Source organism: Lycorma delicatula, chromosome 1 (genome assembly GCF_047948215.1).
Source record: "Lycorma delicatula isolate Av1 chromosome 1, ASM4794821v1, whole genome shotgun sequence".
Classification (NCBI taxonomy): domain Eukaryota; kingdom Metazoa; phylum Arthropoda; class Insecta; order Hemiptera; family Fulgoridae; genus Lycorma; species Lycorma delicatula.
In genome coordinates this window covers 29,770,984-29,789,271 of record NC_134455.1, presented here as the reverse complement: position 1 = coordinate 29,789,271, position 18,288 = coordinate 29,770,984, and the positions used below count along the sequence as shown (strand labels likewise).

The following is an 18,288-nucleotide window of genomic DNA, read 5'->3' as shown; positions in this document are numbered from 1 at the left end:
AAGCTCATCATATATTTCATTGCAATTAAACTGTAATCTGAATTTATATCAGCTTTTGCATATGTTTTACATTTTATAATTTGGTTTTGAATTCTACCTACCATTGTATAATTTATCTGAGTCCTCTTGTCTCCAAAGCTCACCCATGAAACTTCTTCTTTAATGATTTTTTGAAAGATTACTCACAATCATTAGATTATACTAAGTGCAAAATTATTAAAGCCTAGTTCTTTTTTTTTTTAAGTAACCCATATCTTTTAACTATTTTCCTTTATTGTAACTCTCTTATTATAGCATTGCTTTACCTCATCAGTATAAAGTTGTTATCTCCTTAAAACATGTTTGATTAGATCATCTATTTCATCATATAACTTTCATGTCTTGGCATGAAGAAGTAGATGTGAATACAAGTCATGAGGTGAATTGCAAGCATAGCTTATTAAAAATTATTAAATGTAATATACAGTAAACTCCGCTTAATATGCTTATTGAAAAAGGATTTTCTGCTTAAAATGTGATTTTACTAAGTCCCTAGAGCAATAAGGCAAAACGCATGTATATATTTCTGCTTAATACACACTCTATTCTGCTTAATACGCTCTGTTTTGTATCTGATGAATTCAAATTTGTTACGTAAGGCCATTTAGGAATTTAAAAAACATATGACTCAGTGGAAGTTTGCCAAAATTTCTCCCTAAACACAAAGTCAGATAACCATTCACATCATAACAGCAGATAGGAATCATAGAATTCAGTTCAGTTCTGTATGTGAATTCAAGCTGATGTTACATGTGATCTTCTTGTTGTTTTGCTGAGTAAGAACTGTTTGAATCATTTGTTTTTCTTTCATAATCATATTTTTTAGCATCAGTTATGAAATTGGTGTAGAGCAACATGAGCAGCATTAAAAGAAAAGCGTTGTCAGTCAGTTATAAATTAAAAATTTTGAAAACTTAAGATCAAAATTGTAAAGTAAAAAGTCAAACTTGAATCACTGAAGTTACATTCCTGATTCGATATTAAGAACAATTTTAAAAAACAAAAAGAAATTCAGAAAAGGGCCATACTAGGTGAAACAAAAAGAAAGAAGATAAAAACTAGTAAATGTGAACAGTTAGAAGACGTATTATTGAAATGATTTAAGCAAGTCCGTAGCTTACACCTGCCAGTGAATGGAACACTGTTAAAGGAAAAAGCACTGGAAATAGATGCTATGTCATCAAAAAATATTCTCTGTTTAAGCCTGTGAGATGTTTTTAATGCAGATATATTCAGTCTCTCTTTTAAAGTGATGACTAAGTCCTTGGTTTACAAAAAAAGACAAATATCACAATGGAAAAAAAACGTAAAGAAAGACTTACGGTTTTAGTTTGTACTAACACAAACAGTATTGAGAAAATTAAAGTTCTAGTCATAGGAAAGGCAAAATCACTAAGCTGTTTTAAAAATGTTCAAACACTTTTGTGTGGTGTTATGCTAATCAATGCCATGCTTGGATGACTTTTTAACATTTTGCTTTATAGGGTAAAGAGCTGAATGTGATGTTTCAGAGCCAAAACTAGAAAATTCTTTTTATCAGTAACTGCACAGTGCATCCAACAGATCTCCAACTACCAAATGTAAAAATTGTGAGATGTCAGTGGGATGTCATCTGCAGCGCATGTAATTAAAGTAGTGAAAGAGTCAGAATTGTAAGAGACTGGTCCAACTTTATTTATGTGCTATGAGTCAAGGGTTACCTTTTTCCAGTGTAACATTTTTGGATGCAATGTATTCCATCACTGCAACGTGGGATGCAATCACCTCTGAAGTTATAAAAAATTGTTCTGTTAAAAATGAGTTAAAGTGACCAAAAGAAGAAGAACTAGCAGCTGACAGTGCTGATGTCGAAAACAAACTTGAAGAGGATGCCTGTATAAGACAGTTTCCGGAGTACGCATTACTTGATGACATACTAATATGTAAGGAATATACTGTGCAAGAAATAATGAAAAATGCGATAAATGAGGAAAGTAATGATGAAGAAGAAGATGAGCCTGCGCCACCATCGATGACAGCTGTCGCATTAGTGAAGCTCTTAGTGAGGTTAGGCATTATGTGTTCAGTGTACCTAACTTACTGGACGATACTGTATACAAAATAATTTTTAGAGAATTTAATTTTGAAATCATAATTTAAAACAGTTAGGCAAAGATAATTGATGACTATTTTAAAAGTAAGTAATGCAACATTTTGATCTTTATTACTGATATATTCATTGATTTGTGTTTTTAATTAAATGTGTGAAATTCAGAAAAAAGGTTATTTACGTATGCTTACTTATCCTTACATGTAATTATAATTACTGTCATTAATATTTTCTCATGTAACTTATGTTTAAACATTAACACTCTCCTGCTCTCAATAATGCTTCCTCTAAGAAGTGTTATCTTAAAATCGCCTTAGCTGCTTCTAAGCTAAGATGATTTTCTGCCTAAGGTACTAATTTGCATTGGGCCCATGAAAATATTATTAAGCAGAGTTTATTGTATATTTTTTTTTAATTTTTAATTTAGATTTGAATCGCTCCAGGAGAATCCAAAGGGTGCAGAACGTTTCATGATGTCATAAGGTATAAGAAATAGGTATCAGGGAAATACACAAATAAACATATTAGAAAGAATTGATTTGATATAATAACCCTATTGATGATGACTGTTTTTAATAGTTGTACACCAAACAATACATCTATGTTAATACATATTTCTAGAGGATTATAAATTATCATACCCAAGTAGAAAAATGGGTACTTTTCAAGAAGATGCCCACCACTGATAAGGCAATCTGTAGTTAGTCAGTCGCTGTAGTTAATCAGTTAGTTTTTAGATGGTGCCACTGACAAGCTATATTGAAATAACAAAATAAATAAATATAATATAGCCAAACTTAACCTACATTCATTTACTAAACTTCACTTGCTAGTGAAGGTTAGCAAGCGAAGCGAACATAGGTTAAGTTTGGTTAGATTATATTTTTAATTTTTCATCCTGTTTAGGTATTCAGATATGAAGTTTATCTTTATTAACTAAGCGATAGCCTTTTAGTAGCACCATCTAACAACTAACTACAGATCGCCTTATAGGTGGCGAGCAACTTCTTCAAAAGTACCAAAAAATGATCTTGCTACCATCTACTTGTTTTTTGCAACTATATTTATTTATGTTGCAAAACTATATCTTTCAGAATAAATTTTACAGGCTTGTATACGATCGTGAGACTGGAAAGCCAAAAGGATATGGTTTCTGTGAATATAAGGATCAAGAAACTGCTCTTAGCGCTATGAGAAATTTAAATGGGTATGAAATTGGAGGTCGAATGCTACGAGTTGATAATGCATGTACTGAGAAGTCTCGTCTGGAAATGCAAAGTATGTATTTATTTATGCATTTTTATGTTATTCAGTTTTAATTAGTCATTTTTGTTATTAAGTATTTAGGAAAAAATGTTTGTAACTTATATGCTTTCCTAATTTTATTTTTTTATTATATTCACTGATAATTTTTGAGTACATTTATTTGTAAGTCAATGATTTATAGGTATAAGAGATACAGGAAAACTGTTCATAGGCTCACAATTAGTATAGGTATGCAAGTCTTTTATTTTTTTGAATCTTTTCTTGTCTATAAAGAAATTCAAAGATTTCTTTATAATAAAATTGTTTTTTTTATTGCTATATTGCCTTACACACTTGTAATCCACAGTGACATCTATTGTACTATTATTTTTACTTATACTTTAGTCAGCTCTCTTAGTTTCCTTTAGTTAGTATTAGAGTACTAACTACACATTTCCCCTTTTGATGGAGAAATGGTTAAATAGTATGGACTAAGTCAAAGAAATGAAAGATAACTAGGCTGTTTGAATTTTATTACAAGTATAAAGTAGTGATTGTGATTTCTCTATAAAAATTATGAATTAAAAGATTTTAGTTATAATTCATAATTTACAACCTATACATATTCCATGTATGGGAATGTATCAGATTATACAATGGGAATGTATCAGATTATACAATGGATAAGCTGAGATCTCTTAACAATCTGTAAATCAAACAATCTGAGATCTGTAAAACGTATCTAAAAGCAATTGTTGATTCTGACCACAACTTCATTCTTGTAATCAGAGGTAGACTATGTAACGGTTTGGTAGAGATTTTGAAGCTGAATGCTAGGCAATAAACATATGCAGCAGCAGGCATTGATTCTTACTGTTAGCAAAGGAAGATGAATTGAAGGAGAGATAATAGTATGATAGAGAAAAGTAAGATTACCCAAGAAGATAAATGGGTACTTTTCAAGAAGATGCCTGCCACTGATAAGGCGATCTGTAGTTAGTCAGTCGCTGTAGTTGACAGTCTACATGGATATACTATGTAGAAGAGTAAGAGAAAATTTAGGGAGTAAGTTGAAATTTATTATTTCAGAAAGGTTGGATTGAAAACCTGCTATTAGGGAGAGAAGGAAGATGTAATATGTTGCTAGCTTGTTAAAATGTTTATAATTATAAACATTTTTTTCCATCCTGGTATTTTACTTACTGACATTTCTTACTATATGTTGATAAATATATTCTCATTTTATTATTTTAACTTATACTTTTTAATTTCAGGTTTAATGCAGGGTCCTCAGGTAGATAATCAATATGGTGAACCAGTAGCTGCAGAAAAGGCACCTGAAGCGATCAGTAAAGCTGTTGCTTCTTTGCCTCCTGAGCAGATGTTTGAATTAATGAAACAGATGAAGTTATGTGTTCAGGTATTTTTTCATATTATTAATTATTATTTTGTTATTTTCAGTTTTTTTTTTGTTTTTTTTTTAATTGTGGTTGTGGATGTTTGTTTACATTTTATAATATCTTTATTAATAATTTCTATTATGTATGATGTTAAGTGTAACATTATTACACCTTTCTGAAATAATAAATTTCAACTTACTCCCTAAGTTTTCTCTTACTCTTCTACATAGTATATCCATGTAGACTGTCAACTTCAGCGACTAACTACGGATCGCCTTATCAGTGGCGGCATCTTCTTGAAAAGTACCCATTTTTCTTCTTGGGTAATCTTACTTTATCATACTATCATCTCTCCTTCAATTCATCTTCCTTTGCTAACAGTAAGAATCAATGCCTACTGCTGCATATGTTTATTGCCCAGCATTCAGCTTCAAAATCTCTACCAAACCGTTACATAGTCTACCTCTGATTACAAGAATGAAGTAAGTTGTGGTCAGAATCAACAATTGCTTTTAGATACATTTTACAGATTATAACTTGTTAAGAGATCTCTGTTTATCCATTGTATAATCTGATACATTCCCATACATGGAATATGTATAGGTTGTAAATTATGAATTATAACTAAAATCTTTTAATTCATAATTTTTATAGAGAATGTTTACAATCACTACTTTATACTTGTAATAAAATTGTCATTACATCCAGTCTTATCACCCTGCGGAAATACTAATCTCGGTACTATACATGCTTGAAAATTGTGTTTAAAGAAGTGCCATGTGTGAACATGACAATAGTCTATATCATTTCTGTGCAAATTTTCAGCACATTTTAGAGGGTAATAAAAAATAAACAAATCAGTATAGCCTGCGCTGATTTTTTTCAAACATTAGTCCAGGTACTAGAGTTACTGACCTTGAATTAACATGCTGGTGCAATGTAAAGAAGGGGATCATCAGTTGAGCAGTGGCTACCATGTAGGGGAAAGCAATGTGTGTACTACGGATTCATAAAAGTGGATCTGTTATTACTGTTGATAGACATTTTTAGAGTATGACCATGGTCCTCCTGATAAAGACTGTATTAAATGTTCATATCAGTAGTTTAAGGATGCAGGAAGTGTAGTACACAAAAAAGGTGCTGGCAGACCTCCCACCTCTGAGGAAATTGTGGATTGAGTAATAGAAAGTTTACAGAGAAGCCTAGATAAATTGACTTGTCATGTAAGTTTAGAACTGGGAATATCGCAATTGACAATTGTGAAGATTTAATGGAAACACTTAAAACTTCTTGCACACAAAATTAGGTAGTGCATGCAGTTAAATATGATTATAAACCATGCCGTTTCAATTTTGCGATGAACATTTTTGATAAAATGAATGAAGCAAATGCATTTTTAGAAAAATTAATCTTCTCTGACAAAGCTACCTTCCATTTTTTTGGTATATTAACCATCATAACTGTTGGATTTTAGTTAGCAAGAACCCTGGGAATTGGTCCATTATGACCAGTTCCCTGGCCACCTCAATCTCCAAACATTACACCTGAAAATTGTTTGAAGTGCCCTGTTCAATAATAAAACATGCATATCAGTACATTGCTTTGTTATTTTTTATTACCACCTAAAATGCACTGAATAAATTTATGATCATTCTGTATTTTAAATTATTTTAATATGTTAAAAAGTTAAGTATATATTAATATGTTAACAAAAAATTAAGTATAACAGTTAGTAAAAAATTAAGTATAACAGTATTTATCAAAATAAATTAAAATGTGTTAATACATTAAAAAATATAAAATATTTTATAAATATTTAATAATTAAATATACAATAATATTTAATAATAGAATGTTTATTATAAACATTATAATAAATATAAATTAATGCATTAAAATGTGTTCCCATATCATATAATAAATGAGAACAATTTTTTTTTTGTTCATTAACTTAACCCAGTAGCTTATTAAATTTTATTTTATTTAAGATAATAACACAAAATACTTTTCTGTCCATAATATACTTTTTTCTTTATTAAATATTTTTAAATCATTTTGCATGATTATTTATGATTTGGTAAAATAGATAATTTTGCAGAATATTTATTTTTTATATTTCATGAAATTAGGTGAAAAAAGCATTGTATCGTGATTATTTTCTAATTTGGTAAAATTAATTTCTTTTTACAATATAACTTTAGCTGGATTTAAAATTCAACAATGGTGGTTGTTGAACTGCTATGAATAAAAATGTTTCGATTTGAATTCTTACCATCTTATATATTTTGATCATTTTGTTTGTAAAAACATATTTAGTTATATAAATGCCATTTCAAAATTTTATTCAACCTGATAGTGAACCAGATCACACACACACATATACATGCACACGTTACATATAAACCATATAGTATGGAATATTGAGGTAAGACATATCTACTATTAAAATACCTTTGTAGTACCTGCACCATCAGTCATGATTGAAATATTTAATTGAACTGCATATTAAAATAAAAAATACTAAAATAATGAAAATAGCTTATCAATTTATTATATGATGCTGCTATCTCTTGCAGTTTTTATAAGACTGTCTCAAACTCTGTCTGGGGGTTTATCAAATTAAAATTTTTTTATATTTATATGAAATATTTTTCTAATATATGTAATTTTCTTATCATCGTTATTAATATCTAATATTTCTAAATTTGTATTAATATCAGAAATAAAATGTTTATTGTTTATTAGATGGTCTGTCATATTAGATAAACCTAACGTATTATTTTTGTAATTTCTCTAATGTTCAATTTAATAATTAAAAACAAATTAATCTAATGTAATAATTTCCCTAATGGATTGCGATATGATATATGTCAGTATGATCAGTCGTAAATTCTCTCTATTTGCAAAAGAACACATGAACGGTATTAAAAACAATAGACCAGAATTCAAACTTTGCTAAACATATATTAGATAATGATCATATATATAATCCTGGTACTTTTATGAAAATCGTAGACCTTTCTTACAATTATTATAATACATCCAGTTTAGAAAAATATCACATTTACAGTAATAATAAAAACTTAATTAATGAACAAACATTTTTTAAAGATGATAAATTGTTTAAACACACCCTCAATATAAATATATTGGAATAATAATTTAATCAAATAAAATATAATTTCTGATAACATGGTTTTCCTTTTAATTACATTTCAATCCATCAGAGTAGCTTTATATTCTTTTAGTATATTGTTAGAATGTATGTAGTCATGACTAAATATTTTAACCAGCGATTTTGTTTTAATTTTTTAACTTATAATATTTTTAACTCCTGATGATGGTTTTAAAATAAACTGAAAGATCTTGAGACAATCTTAATTTGCTGGTAAGATGGATTTTCATTTTTTAATAATTTTTTATAAATAAATAGTGCTGCTAAAAAAACGTTTAGCTTAGCAAAGATCATAAAAAATGTATGGCAGAATGAAAAATGTGAAGCTTCTCAGCAGATAAATCAAAACAATGGAAAAAATGGAAATATTCTGGAAAGAAAGAACATCATGAACAGTAAAACAACAAAGAAAATAAATAGCAAGGATTATAAGAGGAACAAAGAGCTCTTTAAAAAAATCTCAGCTTGTGGAAATGCAGGAAAACTTTGTTGAACACAGCTCTTTGAGATTTCTATTATAATTTCAAGTACAAACTAAAAGGATTCCAAGCACCAAGGGTCTGTTTTAAAAAAGAAAAATAGTAAAGTGGTCCTAAGTAATTCTGAAAACTGTGAAATGCTTGCAGAATATTTTTATAAACTTCTAAATTTACCAGAACCAATTGGTAAGTTAGAATTCTTAATTATTATTGTTAAAAACTTAGAAGATGATTTACCGCCAACCTCTGAAGAAATAAAAAATTAATTAAAACATTGAAAAATAACATATCTAATGGGGAGGACTCCGTAACAGCTGAACTTTTAGAATGGTTAGAACCAAAATACCTTTTGAAGAAATATGGAAAACAGAAAAGATCACAAAAGACTTGGTTCTAATACATCCATTCTACAAGAAATTCAGTAAGCAAGATGTTAATAACTACAGAGAGATCTCTCTTACCAGTTGGCTACAAAGCATTTTCTAAACTTTTACTGAACAAAGTCGAAGAAACTGTTGATAAAGTAATAAGTGAATTTCAGGGTGGATTCAGAAAGGGCAGATCCTGCTGATTTCTCCTAAAATCATATGGCACAGAATGCTGAAATCTAAAGACATAGTTGTAGTATTTGTCAATTTTAAAGTAGCATTTTACTCTGTTAGTAGAGAAACCTTTGACAAAATAATTCGAGAATTTGGTGTTAAAAAGCAAAATTAGCTAATCTATGTGAAATTCTCACAAACACAAAAGTTAAATTCATGGGAGAAAATTGTAAACCCTTTGAAATAAAAACAGGCATTAGGCAGGGTGCGGTTTATCATCACTTCTCTTTAATTGTGTGTTGGAAAAAATAGTAAGAATTTGGAATGATAAACTAAAAAAATGCAAAATTTTACCATTAAAATTGGAGTGGAAGAATAAATCTAATGAAATAAACTGCCTAGCATTTGCAGACGATTTTGCCATAGTTTCAGAAAAACTAACCAACATGGCAACACAAATTAATCTGTTAAAAGAAATAGCTAGTAAAATAGGTTGAAGAATCTCTATAGAAAAAAATTAAATTCATGACCAACATTAAGAGTGCACAAACATTTTTAACAAATTTTGGTCACATAGAAAAGGAAGAAATTTAAATATCTATTTGGAGAGACAATCTAAGAAAATTACTAGGAAAATCCTCCATAGCTGATAGGATTCATAGAATGCAAAGAGGATATAGTCTGACTAAGAATATCTTTGTCAAAAAATGCTTATAAAAAAATCTGATGTGGACACCATGTAACTTCCTTGTATGCCTATTAAATTACATATATACCTTTTTTGCTGCACTTCATTTAAACTTATACTGGTTAAACTTTGACCAGAATACAGGAGTTCACTAAATGGAATAGGGGATTCTTGAAGAGTACGACCTCGAGGTCCTCTTGGTCAGGAGCCATACACGGTCGGGGATAGGGTGGTCAGCTTCCACAGGGTTGATGTTATTCAACCTCATTGGGGACAGATGCTCTCTGCGATCATGGTTGGCTCGATCTCGTTGAATGTCTACTGGATGCCCCAGTTTTCTGACCAGCGGTTCACCATTGTGCGAGTCACGAGGGGTATGCTCGATGTCATACTAGTGTCGGAAGTACACCAGGTTGGAAGTACTGGTGTACTTCCAGTGGGTGGAGAATCGATGACTTGTTGGCAAAGTTTGGGTAGATTCTGCACGGTCTCACGACGGGCATCAGAGTGCTGGTTGCTTTGGACACTAACACCAAGTCTTCCACCTGGGGTTCATCACTCACTGACCCCAGAAGTGCTGGTCTTGCACAGCTCGTTGAAGCCAGAAACCTCTACTTGCATAATGAGGCAGAACAACCGTCAACTTTCTCTTCTAAACAGGGGGAAAGTTATATCGACATCACCTTGGTGACAGGCTATCTGCTTAGGTGTACAAGTAGTTGGACTGTCTGGCTCAAGGCCAGTGTGAGTGATCATAGACTTATAACCTATGAGATCGCTTATGGTGGCAGTCCAAGAGCTTCAGATTTGGGTCGCTGTAACCTAAGGGGCCTGGATCAGCACAGGCTGCGGCACAAGTGTGCAGCTGCCTTACAGGGCTTGGGATAGCACATGGAACATAGGAAGTAGGTGGAATTGATGGCTGCAATAGGGTCCTACAGCAGCCTTAGCCAATGGACGTACCCTTAGGTAGTGGCCAGTCCGCTGATCGGATAATGCCTGGAGCCATCATGACTGCTGCTTCTGGAGAGTCATCTGGCTTAAATGCAGGCGGAAACCTGGGAAAAAGTGGTGGTCCTCTGACCTTAGCATGCTGCACGCAAGAGTTAGGTCTGCTAGAAGATATCAGCGTCACTCCCTAATCGGGATTATCATTGATGACGTGCACGCTGAGGGTCTGTAGATCTGCAGGTGCGCTCGTAATAAGTACATTCATGCCATCAAGGAAATCAAACACAAGTTTTGGCAAGACTCCATGCGTGACTTCAGCGCAATCCTTGGCAGCTTGCGAAGTCGTGTTACTGGCCAAAGCCATTGCATGTGTTGTCCAGTGTTCAATGCGGGTTTGGTGGTCGTGACCACACTTTAACATCTATGGCGACTTACCAGGCATTTCTGGATACTCTGTTTCCAGATGCTGCAGAGGGTGAAGCAGAAGTGGGCATTAGAGCGGGTAAGACACCATTCCCTGGCATATGGGCTATGGAACCCATAGATATAAACAGAGTGGTTTCTCGAATGGCACAAAGAAAGGCACTGGGGATTGACCAACTTGATACGGATATTTTTTATCATCTGCTGCCTGTCATAAGAGAGCAGCTTGGCAGACTGTTCTTGTGGTGCCTAAGCTGGGGTTTCTTTCCGACTTGTTGGAAGGTGGCTTTGGTAAGGGTGCTCTTAAAATCAGAGAAGGATCCGAGTGAGGTCAGCAGTTATTGGCCCATCAGCATCTTGCTGGTAATCGGCAAGTTGCTCGGAAGGCTGGTTGTGGAACAGTTCTGGGAAAGCATCGATATGACCTCATTTCTAAATCAAGGCCAGTATGACTTTATGAAAGGGGTTGGCACCGAAGATTGCATCTTAAATGCTCTTGCTGAGATGGAAAGTGTCGACTGTAAATATATTTCTGCAATTTTTATTGACATAGAGGCAGCATTTTCTTCCATGTGCTGGAGTTCTCTTCTCTATGAGTTGGAACGCCACAATGTTCCTGTAGCCCTCCAAGTCAAAGTACGTGACTACTTGTCTAATCACACACCTCTGTTTAAGGTTGCTCACCTAGTTGTGGAAAAGTTCGTTACCAGGGGAAGCTCGCAGGGCTCCATTCTCGGTCCCTTGCTGTGGAACCTGGTATTCAATGGATTTTTGGGATTGACATTCCCGGAAGGGGTCACGGCCCAGGCTTTCGTCAATATTTGATTCCTGTTAGTTCATGGTAACTCATGACCACAGTTGAGCTCAAACTCAGCCGAGTTCAAGTTCATAAGTACCTAGGTGTTTTTTTTGACGAGTAGTTGCTGTTCAGCAACCACATTAGTCAAGCAACGATGGATGCCATCTCTGTGATGAACAAGCTTAGAAGGATTGCTCAAAAAAATTACACACAGTCGGGTTGTTATTTGTACTTGGTTTACTGAGGTTCTCCAAAAGTATGACCTCCCCCGACGGGGAGTCTTATTCTTTAAGACTTTGGGGGTTGGCGTCCCCACGGGCCTAGCCTCTGCAGCTATTCTTCCCACTATACAGTGAGCTGCAGAACACTTTACATTATACACATATACTACACCAAGAACACTACATAAATTACAACATACACACTTACACAATTACACAACAACATCCTACACTGATATTTCTTACATTAACACTCGGTGGTGTTGCGACATCTTACGAAACGCAACTGTAACCCAAGGTGGGAACAAATCGTGCCGATGGGTGAATGGCTCTACGTAGTGAGTCTTGAACGATGTCCTCTGGGCACCAGGGCGAACCCAGTTGTACTTAGCTCTAGCTCCAGTACGCGTGCGCTCTGCTGGAGTGGTCCATTTTTCGCCGGTACTCGTGGGACCAAAATTTCAGTTCCAACAATAAACACAATGATGGTTGGTGGTCCATCTGAAAAAACCACCAAATTATGTCTTGCGAAGAGACCTCGGTCAGCTGTATCTGACGAGGATAAAAGTCCTATGGAAGAGAACTACAAATCTTTAAACATGAACACTAAAAATATTCGATTCATTGTTCTCCGAAATAGTCAGGAAGGTGGCTCCCTCCAAAAGGTTTCACCCTTCCTTATAAATAAAACCCTAACAGGTGCAAGTGGCTCCCCTAAGAATATCAGGAAATTACGTGACGGATCGATTCTGGTTGAAACATTCAACGATGAACAGAGTCGATCTATCTTACGTCTCCGTAATATGAGTGGCATAAATATAAGCGCAGAATGCCACAAAACGCTAAATACGAGCCGGGGTGTAATTTTTTGTAGAGACCTTCTAGATATAGATATCTCTGAAATAGTTGACGAGCTTTGCCACCAAGATGTTGTTGAAGTGAAACGTATAATGAAACGGCAGAATGGAACAGAAGAACCGACACCGTCTCTTATATTAACATTCAGTCTCCCTGTTCCACCAGAAAAGATTAAAGTGGGTTACCTCTCGGTTCGGGTACGACCATTCATACCCAACCCACGGCGATGTTTCAGATGCCAAGGTTTTGGTCATACTACAACATCTTGCACGAAAACTGAGATCTGTGCTCGATGTGGTAAAGAAGGTCACAACGACACTAACTGCGAAGAAAGTGAAAAATGTGCAAACTGCAGTGGTCCACATACAGCCCGCTCCCGAGATTGCCCAACTTTTAAAGAAGAAAAGGCAATTCTCAAAATCTGTACGGAGCAAAAACTATCTTTTCCGGCTGCACGTAGAGAATATAAAAAGATAAACAACTCACGGAACCTGGTTAAACCAGACGTATCTTTTGCCACCGCTACAACTAAACAAATTCCTACAAATGCTAATAATCAGCAGTGCGGATCCTGCAATGAGCTTAAAAAACTTGTTCAGATGCTATCTGATCAAGTAGCTTCACTTACAGCCACTATCTCAGAGCTGACAAAAATGAATAAAAAGTCCTCCGTCGCAGCTAGTGAATCAAACAGTATGATACATACGAAAGTTCCTATTCCCAAAATCGTACCGCCACGAATAGCGACTATCACAGCTGGCAGTAAGCCACCTAATAAGCTCCCCATAAAGGGAACCCACGTAACTATCTCTTCTGGGATGTCAACTACAGCATCCCATTCAAATAAATCTCCTCCACCATCACCTCATATACTGGAGGATATGGTTGAAGAACCACCCGACCCTAGGGCATCGGAGTTCTTTAAAATAAAAAATTCAAAAAAGAAAAACCGAATCACGTACAACTAATTTTTATATAGTTTCCGAAATTTATTTTTTATTTGTTTTTTACACTTATGAACATTATTCAGTGGAATGTTAGAGGTATTCGGTCCCGCATTGAAGATATTAGAGTACTGGCGCACACACATGATCCACTAATCATGTGTTTCCAGGAAACTCACCTTCTACAACATGACCGAATTACACTTAGAGGATACTTCTGCGAGAGATACGACTGCCTAGTAGACAGTAGGGAGAGTGGTGGAGTAGCGATTTTCATGAAGAATGGGGTGTCAGCTACAAGAATTCAACTAACCACTGTCATTCCTGCTATTGCAGTAAAGGTCACTATTCCCTTCAAATTGCATATCTGCAATCTGTATCTCTCACCGAACACTGTGTTCAGTGCTTTAGATGTCTCAAATCTCCTTACACAAATACCATCTCCATCGTTAATAGTAGGAGACTTCAATGCCCATCATATTTCCTGGGGATCAACCTTCTGCTCCACTCGAGGAAATATGATAAACAGATTGAGACAAGATTTTGACCTTTGCCTACTGAATAATGGATCACACACATTTATGTCCTTATCAACTGGTGCTGTATCTAACCTTGATCTTTCCATATGCTCACCGAATGTACTCCCTCATTTTAATTGGTCGATTTGTGATGACTATCACGGCAGTGATCATAGACCAATTATTATTAGTTTCGGTGTAGATTGCGAGATTAAAAGAATGCCACGGAGATGGATTGTTGAAAAGGCAGATTGGAACGGATACTGTAAAGCATTCCAATCTCAGTATGACGATGGAGCGAACATCCTCGACCAATATTCTTCTTTTACGTCCATGATACTTAAGAATGCCAACAGATATATCCCACAAACATCGGGTAATCCTAGACGTCCTTTCGTTCCATGGTGGAACGATGAATGCAAAAATGCTATTAGGAATCGACGGCAGGCACTACGTAAATTTAATCGTAGGCCCACAACAGAACATCTAAATTTATACCGCAGGGCTAGAGCGGTGTGCCGTCGAGTATTCTTGGACGCTAAGAGGAATTCATGGACGAAATACGTGAGCACTATCTCACGCACTACTTCCACGTCTACTGTATGGAAGAAAATTCGTGCAATCTTCGGATCACCAAAACAATCTATTCTTGGTCTTATTGATGAAGGAGAACTCCTTTCATCATCCTCGGAAGTGGCAAATAGTCTAGCAAAATCTTTCCGCTCGGTGTCTCTCACCTCATCATATAATAACGATTTTCAACGGTACAAGATACAAATGGAGGAGTTATCGTTAAACATTGGTGATTCGGTTGGTGAATTAAACACTCCATTCGTATTTAAAGAATTGTTACATGCACTTAAAAATTCACGGGACACTTCCCCTGGACCGGACAACATTCGCCTTTCCATGCTTTCACACCTTCCTAATTCGGCACTACAACAACTTTTGAATATTTTCAACGGTTTATTCTCCGAACAAGTCTTCCCACCCGGCTGGTCAGAAGCATTTATTATACCAGTACTAAAACCTGGTAAAGACCAGACGAACCCCTCAAGCTACCGCCCTATTTCATTAACAAGCGTTTTGTGTAAAATAATGGAGAGAATGATAAACCGCAGACTTACATGGTACTTGGAGAAACATGGCTTTCTATCTCCAGAACAGTGTGGTTTTCGACAAGGACGATCTTCCATTGACCATTTAGTGTCACTAGAAACAGCCATACAAAACGCTTTCCTCAATCGGCAACACCTCGTCGCTATCTTCTTTGATATAAAAAAGGCGTATGACACAGCCTGGCGACGTGGTATTCTTAACACTCTCCAAAAATGGGGAATCAAGGGCAATATGCTTGCTTTTATCCGGGGATTCTTAAATCACCGAACGGCTCGTGTTCGTGTGGATGATTCGCTCTCAGATAGTGTCATCTTGGAGAATGGAGTGCCCCAAGGTAGTGTATTAAGTGCCACCTTATTTTCTGTAGTCATAAATGATATTGCCAAATGTGTTCAGGCTCCTGTCTCATGCTCTCTATTTGCTGACGACTTTGCTATCTACATTGCAAGCCGTTCGGCACCTACAGCAGAGAGACTACTGCAGAACACTATATATCACCTTGAAGCTTGGTCCAGGATTACTGGTTTCACATTTTCATCCGAAAAAACAAAATGTGTAGTTTTTTCTCGGCTACGAAACCCTTCTATTCCGCAAATTTTTTTGAACGGTGAGACTATTACTATCTCTAATTACGTTAAGTTTTTAGGTTTAATTTTTGATAGCCGTCTTACTTGGGTCAAACATTTAAAAGAATTGAAAACAAAATGTTCCAAAATTCTAGATATGATGCGAGTCCTTACTAACACCAACTGGGGAGCCGATAGATCATGTATGATACGTTTTTACTATTCCTTTGTTCGCTCCCGGTTAGATTACGGTTGTGTGGCCTACTCATCAGCTCGTCAAACCGTGCTTAAAATGCTGGATAGTGTACATCATGCTTTCCTTCGGCTTGCCACAGGCGCGTTTAGATCTAGTCCTGTCGCAAGCTTACTGGTAGACTGTGGTGAACCATCACTTTGGGATAGACGAGACCAGCTTTTATTATCATATTTTGCTCGTCTCAGAAGACAACCAAATCACCCGGCTCTTGAGTCAGTCTTTAGAAATCCTAATCTAAGAAAGTATGAGGACCATCCACGTCGTACTGCACCGGTAGGTATCCGTACCTGGCGTCTGCTGCAGCATATAAATGTTGACAAACCGTCATTCTTTCCTATATATCCTTGCTCATATCCTCCGTGGAGAATAAGCCTTATAAATTTTAATTTTGACCTGACCACATACAATAAACAATCAACACCATCTATTGTGTTTCAGCAAATGTTTCAGTGTGTTCTCTCCAACATGAAACCAGACGCGGTTGTTTACACTGATGGATCGAAACAAAATGATACAGTTGGGTGTGCATTTGTTGTTAATGAGAGAACTTATATGTTTGGACTCCCCGGTATTACAAGTGTGTTTACCGCTGAACTATACGCTATAAATAAGGCTCTAAACATCATTAACCCTAAATATAGAAAAATTCTTATTTGCAGTGACTCGTGTAGTGCTCTCCAAGCCTTAAAAAACTTTTATTCCAAACATCCTATCGTCATTGAAATTTACAACGCAATCGCTGAGTTGAATAATCGTAACACAGAATTAAGTTTTTGCTGGGTCCCTAGCCACGTAGGGATTCCAGGTAATGAACATGCAGATTCCGCTGCCAAAGAAGCATGTAACCAGCCTCCTTTCACCACCCGAGTTGCTACTTCTGATTTCATTAACTATGTAAAACAATTATTAAGAGCAAGGTGGCAAGGTGACTGGACGGCTACCGTTGATAATAAACTCAGACAGATCAAAGATTCTGTGTTACCATGGGACACCTCATACAGAAAAACTCGGCGTGAGGAAGTAGTCCTTTGTCGATTGCGGATAGGACACACGAGGATCACACACGATTACCTGATGATAAGAGGACAAGCACCCCTATGCACACGATGCAACTGCCCCATGACTGTGCACCATATACTTGTGGATTGCATATGTTATGCGGCGTTGCGTCGTAAATTTAATCTACCAAGAAACATCCGTGGTGTCTTGTGCAATGATAATAAAATTTTAACCCGGTTGTTTTTATTTCTTCGTAGCGCTGGTTTAATGCAAAAAATTTAATATCGTTGCGTATATTTTTTAATGCTAGAAGAGTTTTTAAATAAGTTTTTTATTTTTTTTTTATTGTTTTTTTTTTTTTTTTTTTTTTTTTTTTTTATTTTATCCGATTAGGAGCCTTTTACACTCCTATCGGAATTGTTAAATTTTATATAGTTATTTTTTATTTATTTTTTTTATTTTTAATATTTTAAAGACTGTCTGTGATATTAGTTGTAAGATTTTAGTGATGTTAGTTTTAAGTTTTATTTCAAATTTTTTAATTTTTTATTTTTAACCTAGTTTTAATTATATAATTTGTGTTAGTTCTAAGTTTTATTTCATTTTGTTGTTTTAGTTTTAAGTTTTATATTAGATCTTTTTAGTCTTTTGTTATCCAAGAATGGGCCCTTTACACCCATCTTGGACTTTGTAAAATTCTATTTATTCTTGATTTTATATTAGTTTTTATCTGTGATATTAGTCGTAAGTTTTATTCATCTTTTAGAATAGGTTTAAATACTTTTATTTTTTATATTAAAAAAAAAAGACTCCGGGCGATGATAACGCGCAAGCGTTTTTCGCCCTAAAAAAAAAAAAAAAAAAAAAAAAAAAAAAAGTATGACCTCTTACGTGGCATCCGTTTGGGCGCATAGGTCGGATATGAATAGAGCACATCTTCAAAATTTAAGGAGTGCCCAGCGCAGAGCCTTAATTGT

General features: G+C 35.1%; 1 protein-coding gene across 1 annotated transcript in view; it reads left to right on the top strand.

Moving 5' to 3' along the window:
* Positions 1-18,288, top strand: part of CstF64 (cleavage stimulation factor subunit 2 CstF64) — a 70,818-nt gene that overhangs the window by 4,487 nt on the left and 48,043 nt on the right. The window contains exons 3-4 of the mRNA XM_075382236.1: positions 3,237-3,406; positions 4,648-4,793. Coding sequence (XP_075238351.1) covers positions 3,237-3,406; positions 4,648-4,793 — 316 coding nt within the window. The remainder of the gene's footprint in view (positions 1-3,236; positions 3,407-4,647; positions 4,794-18,288) is intronic.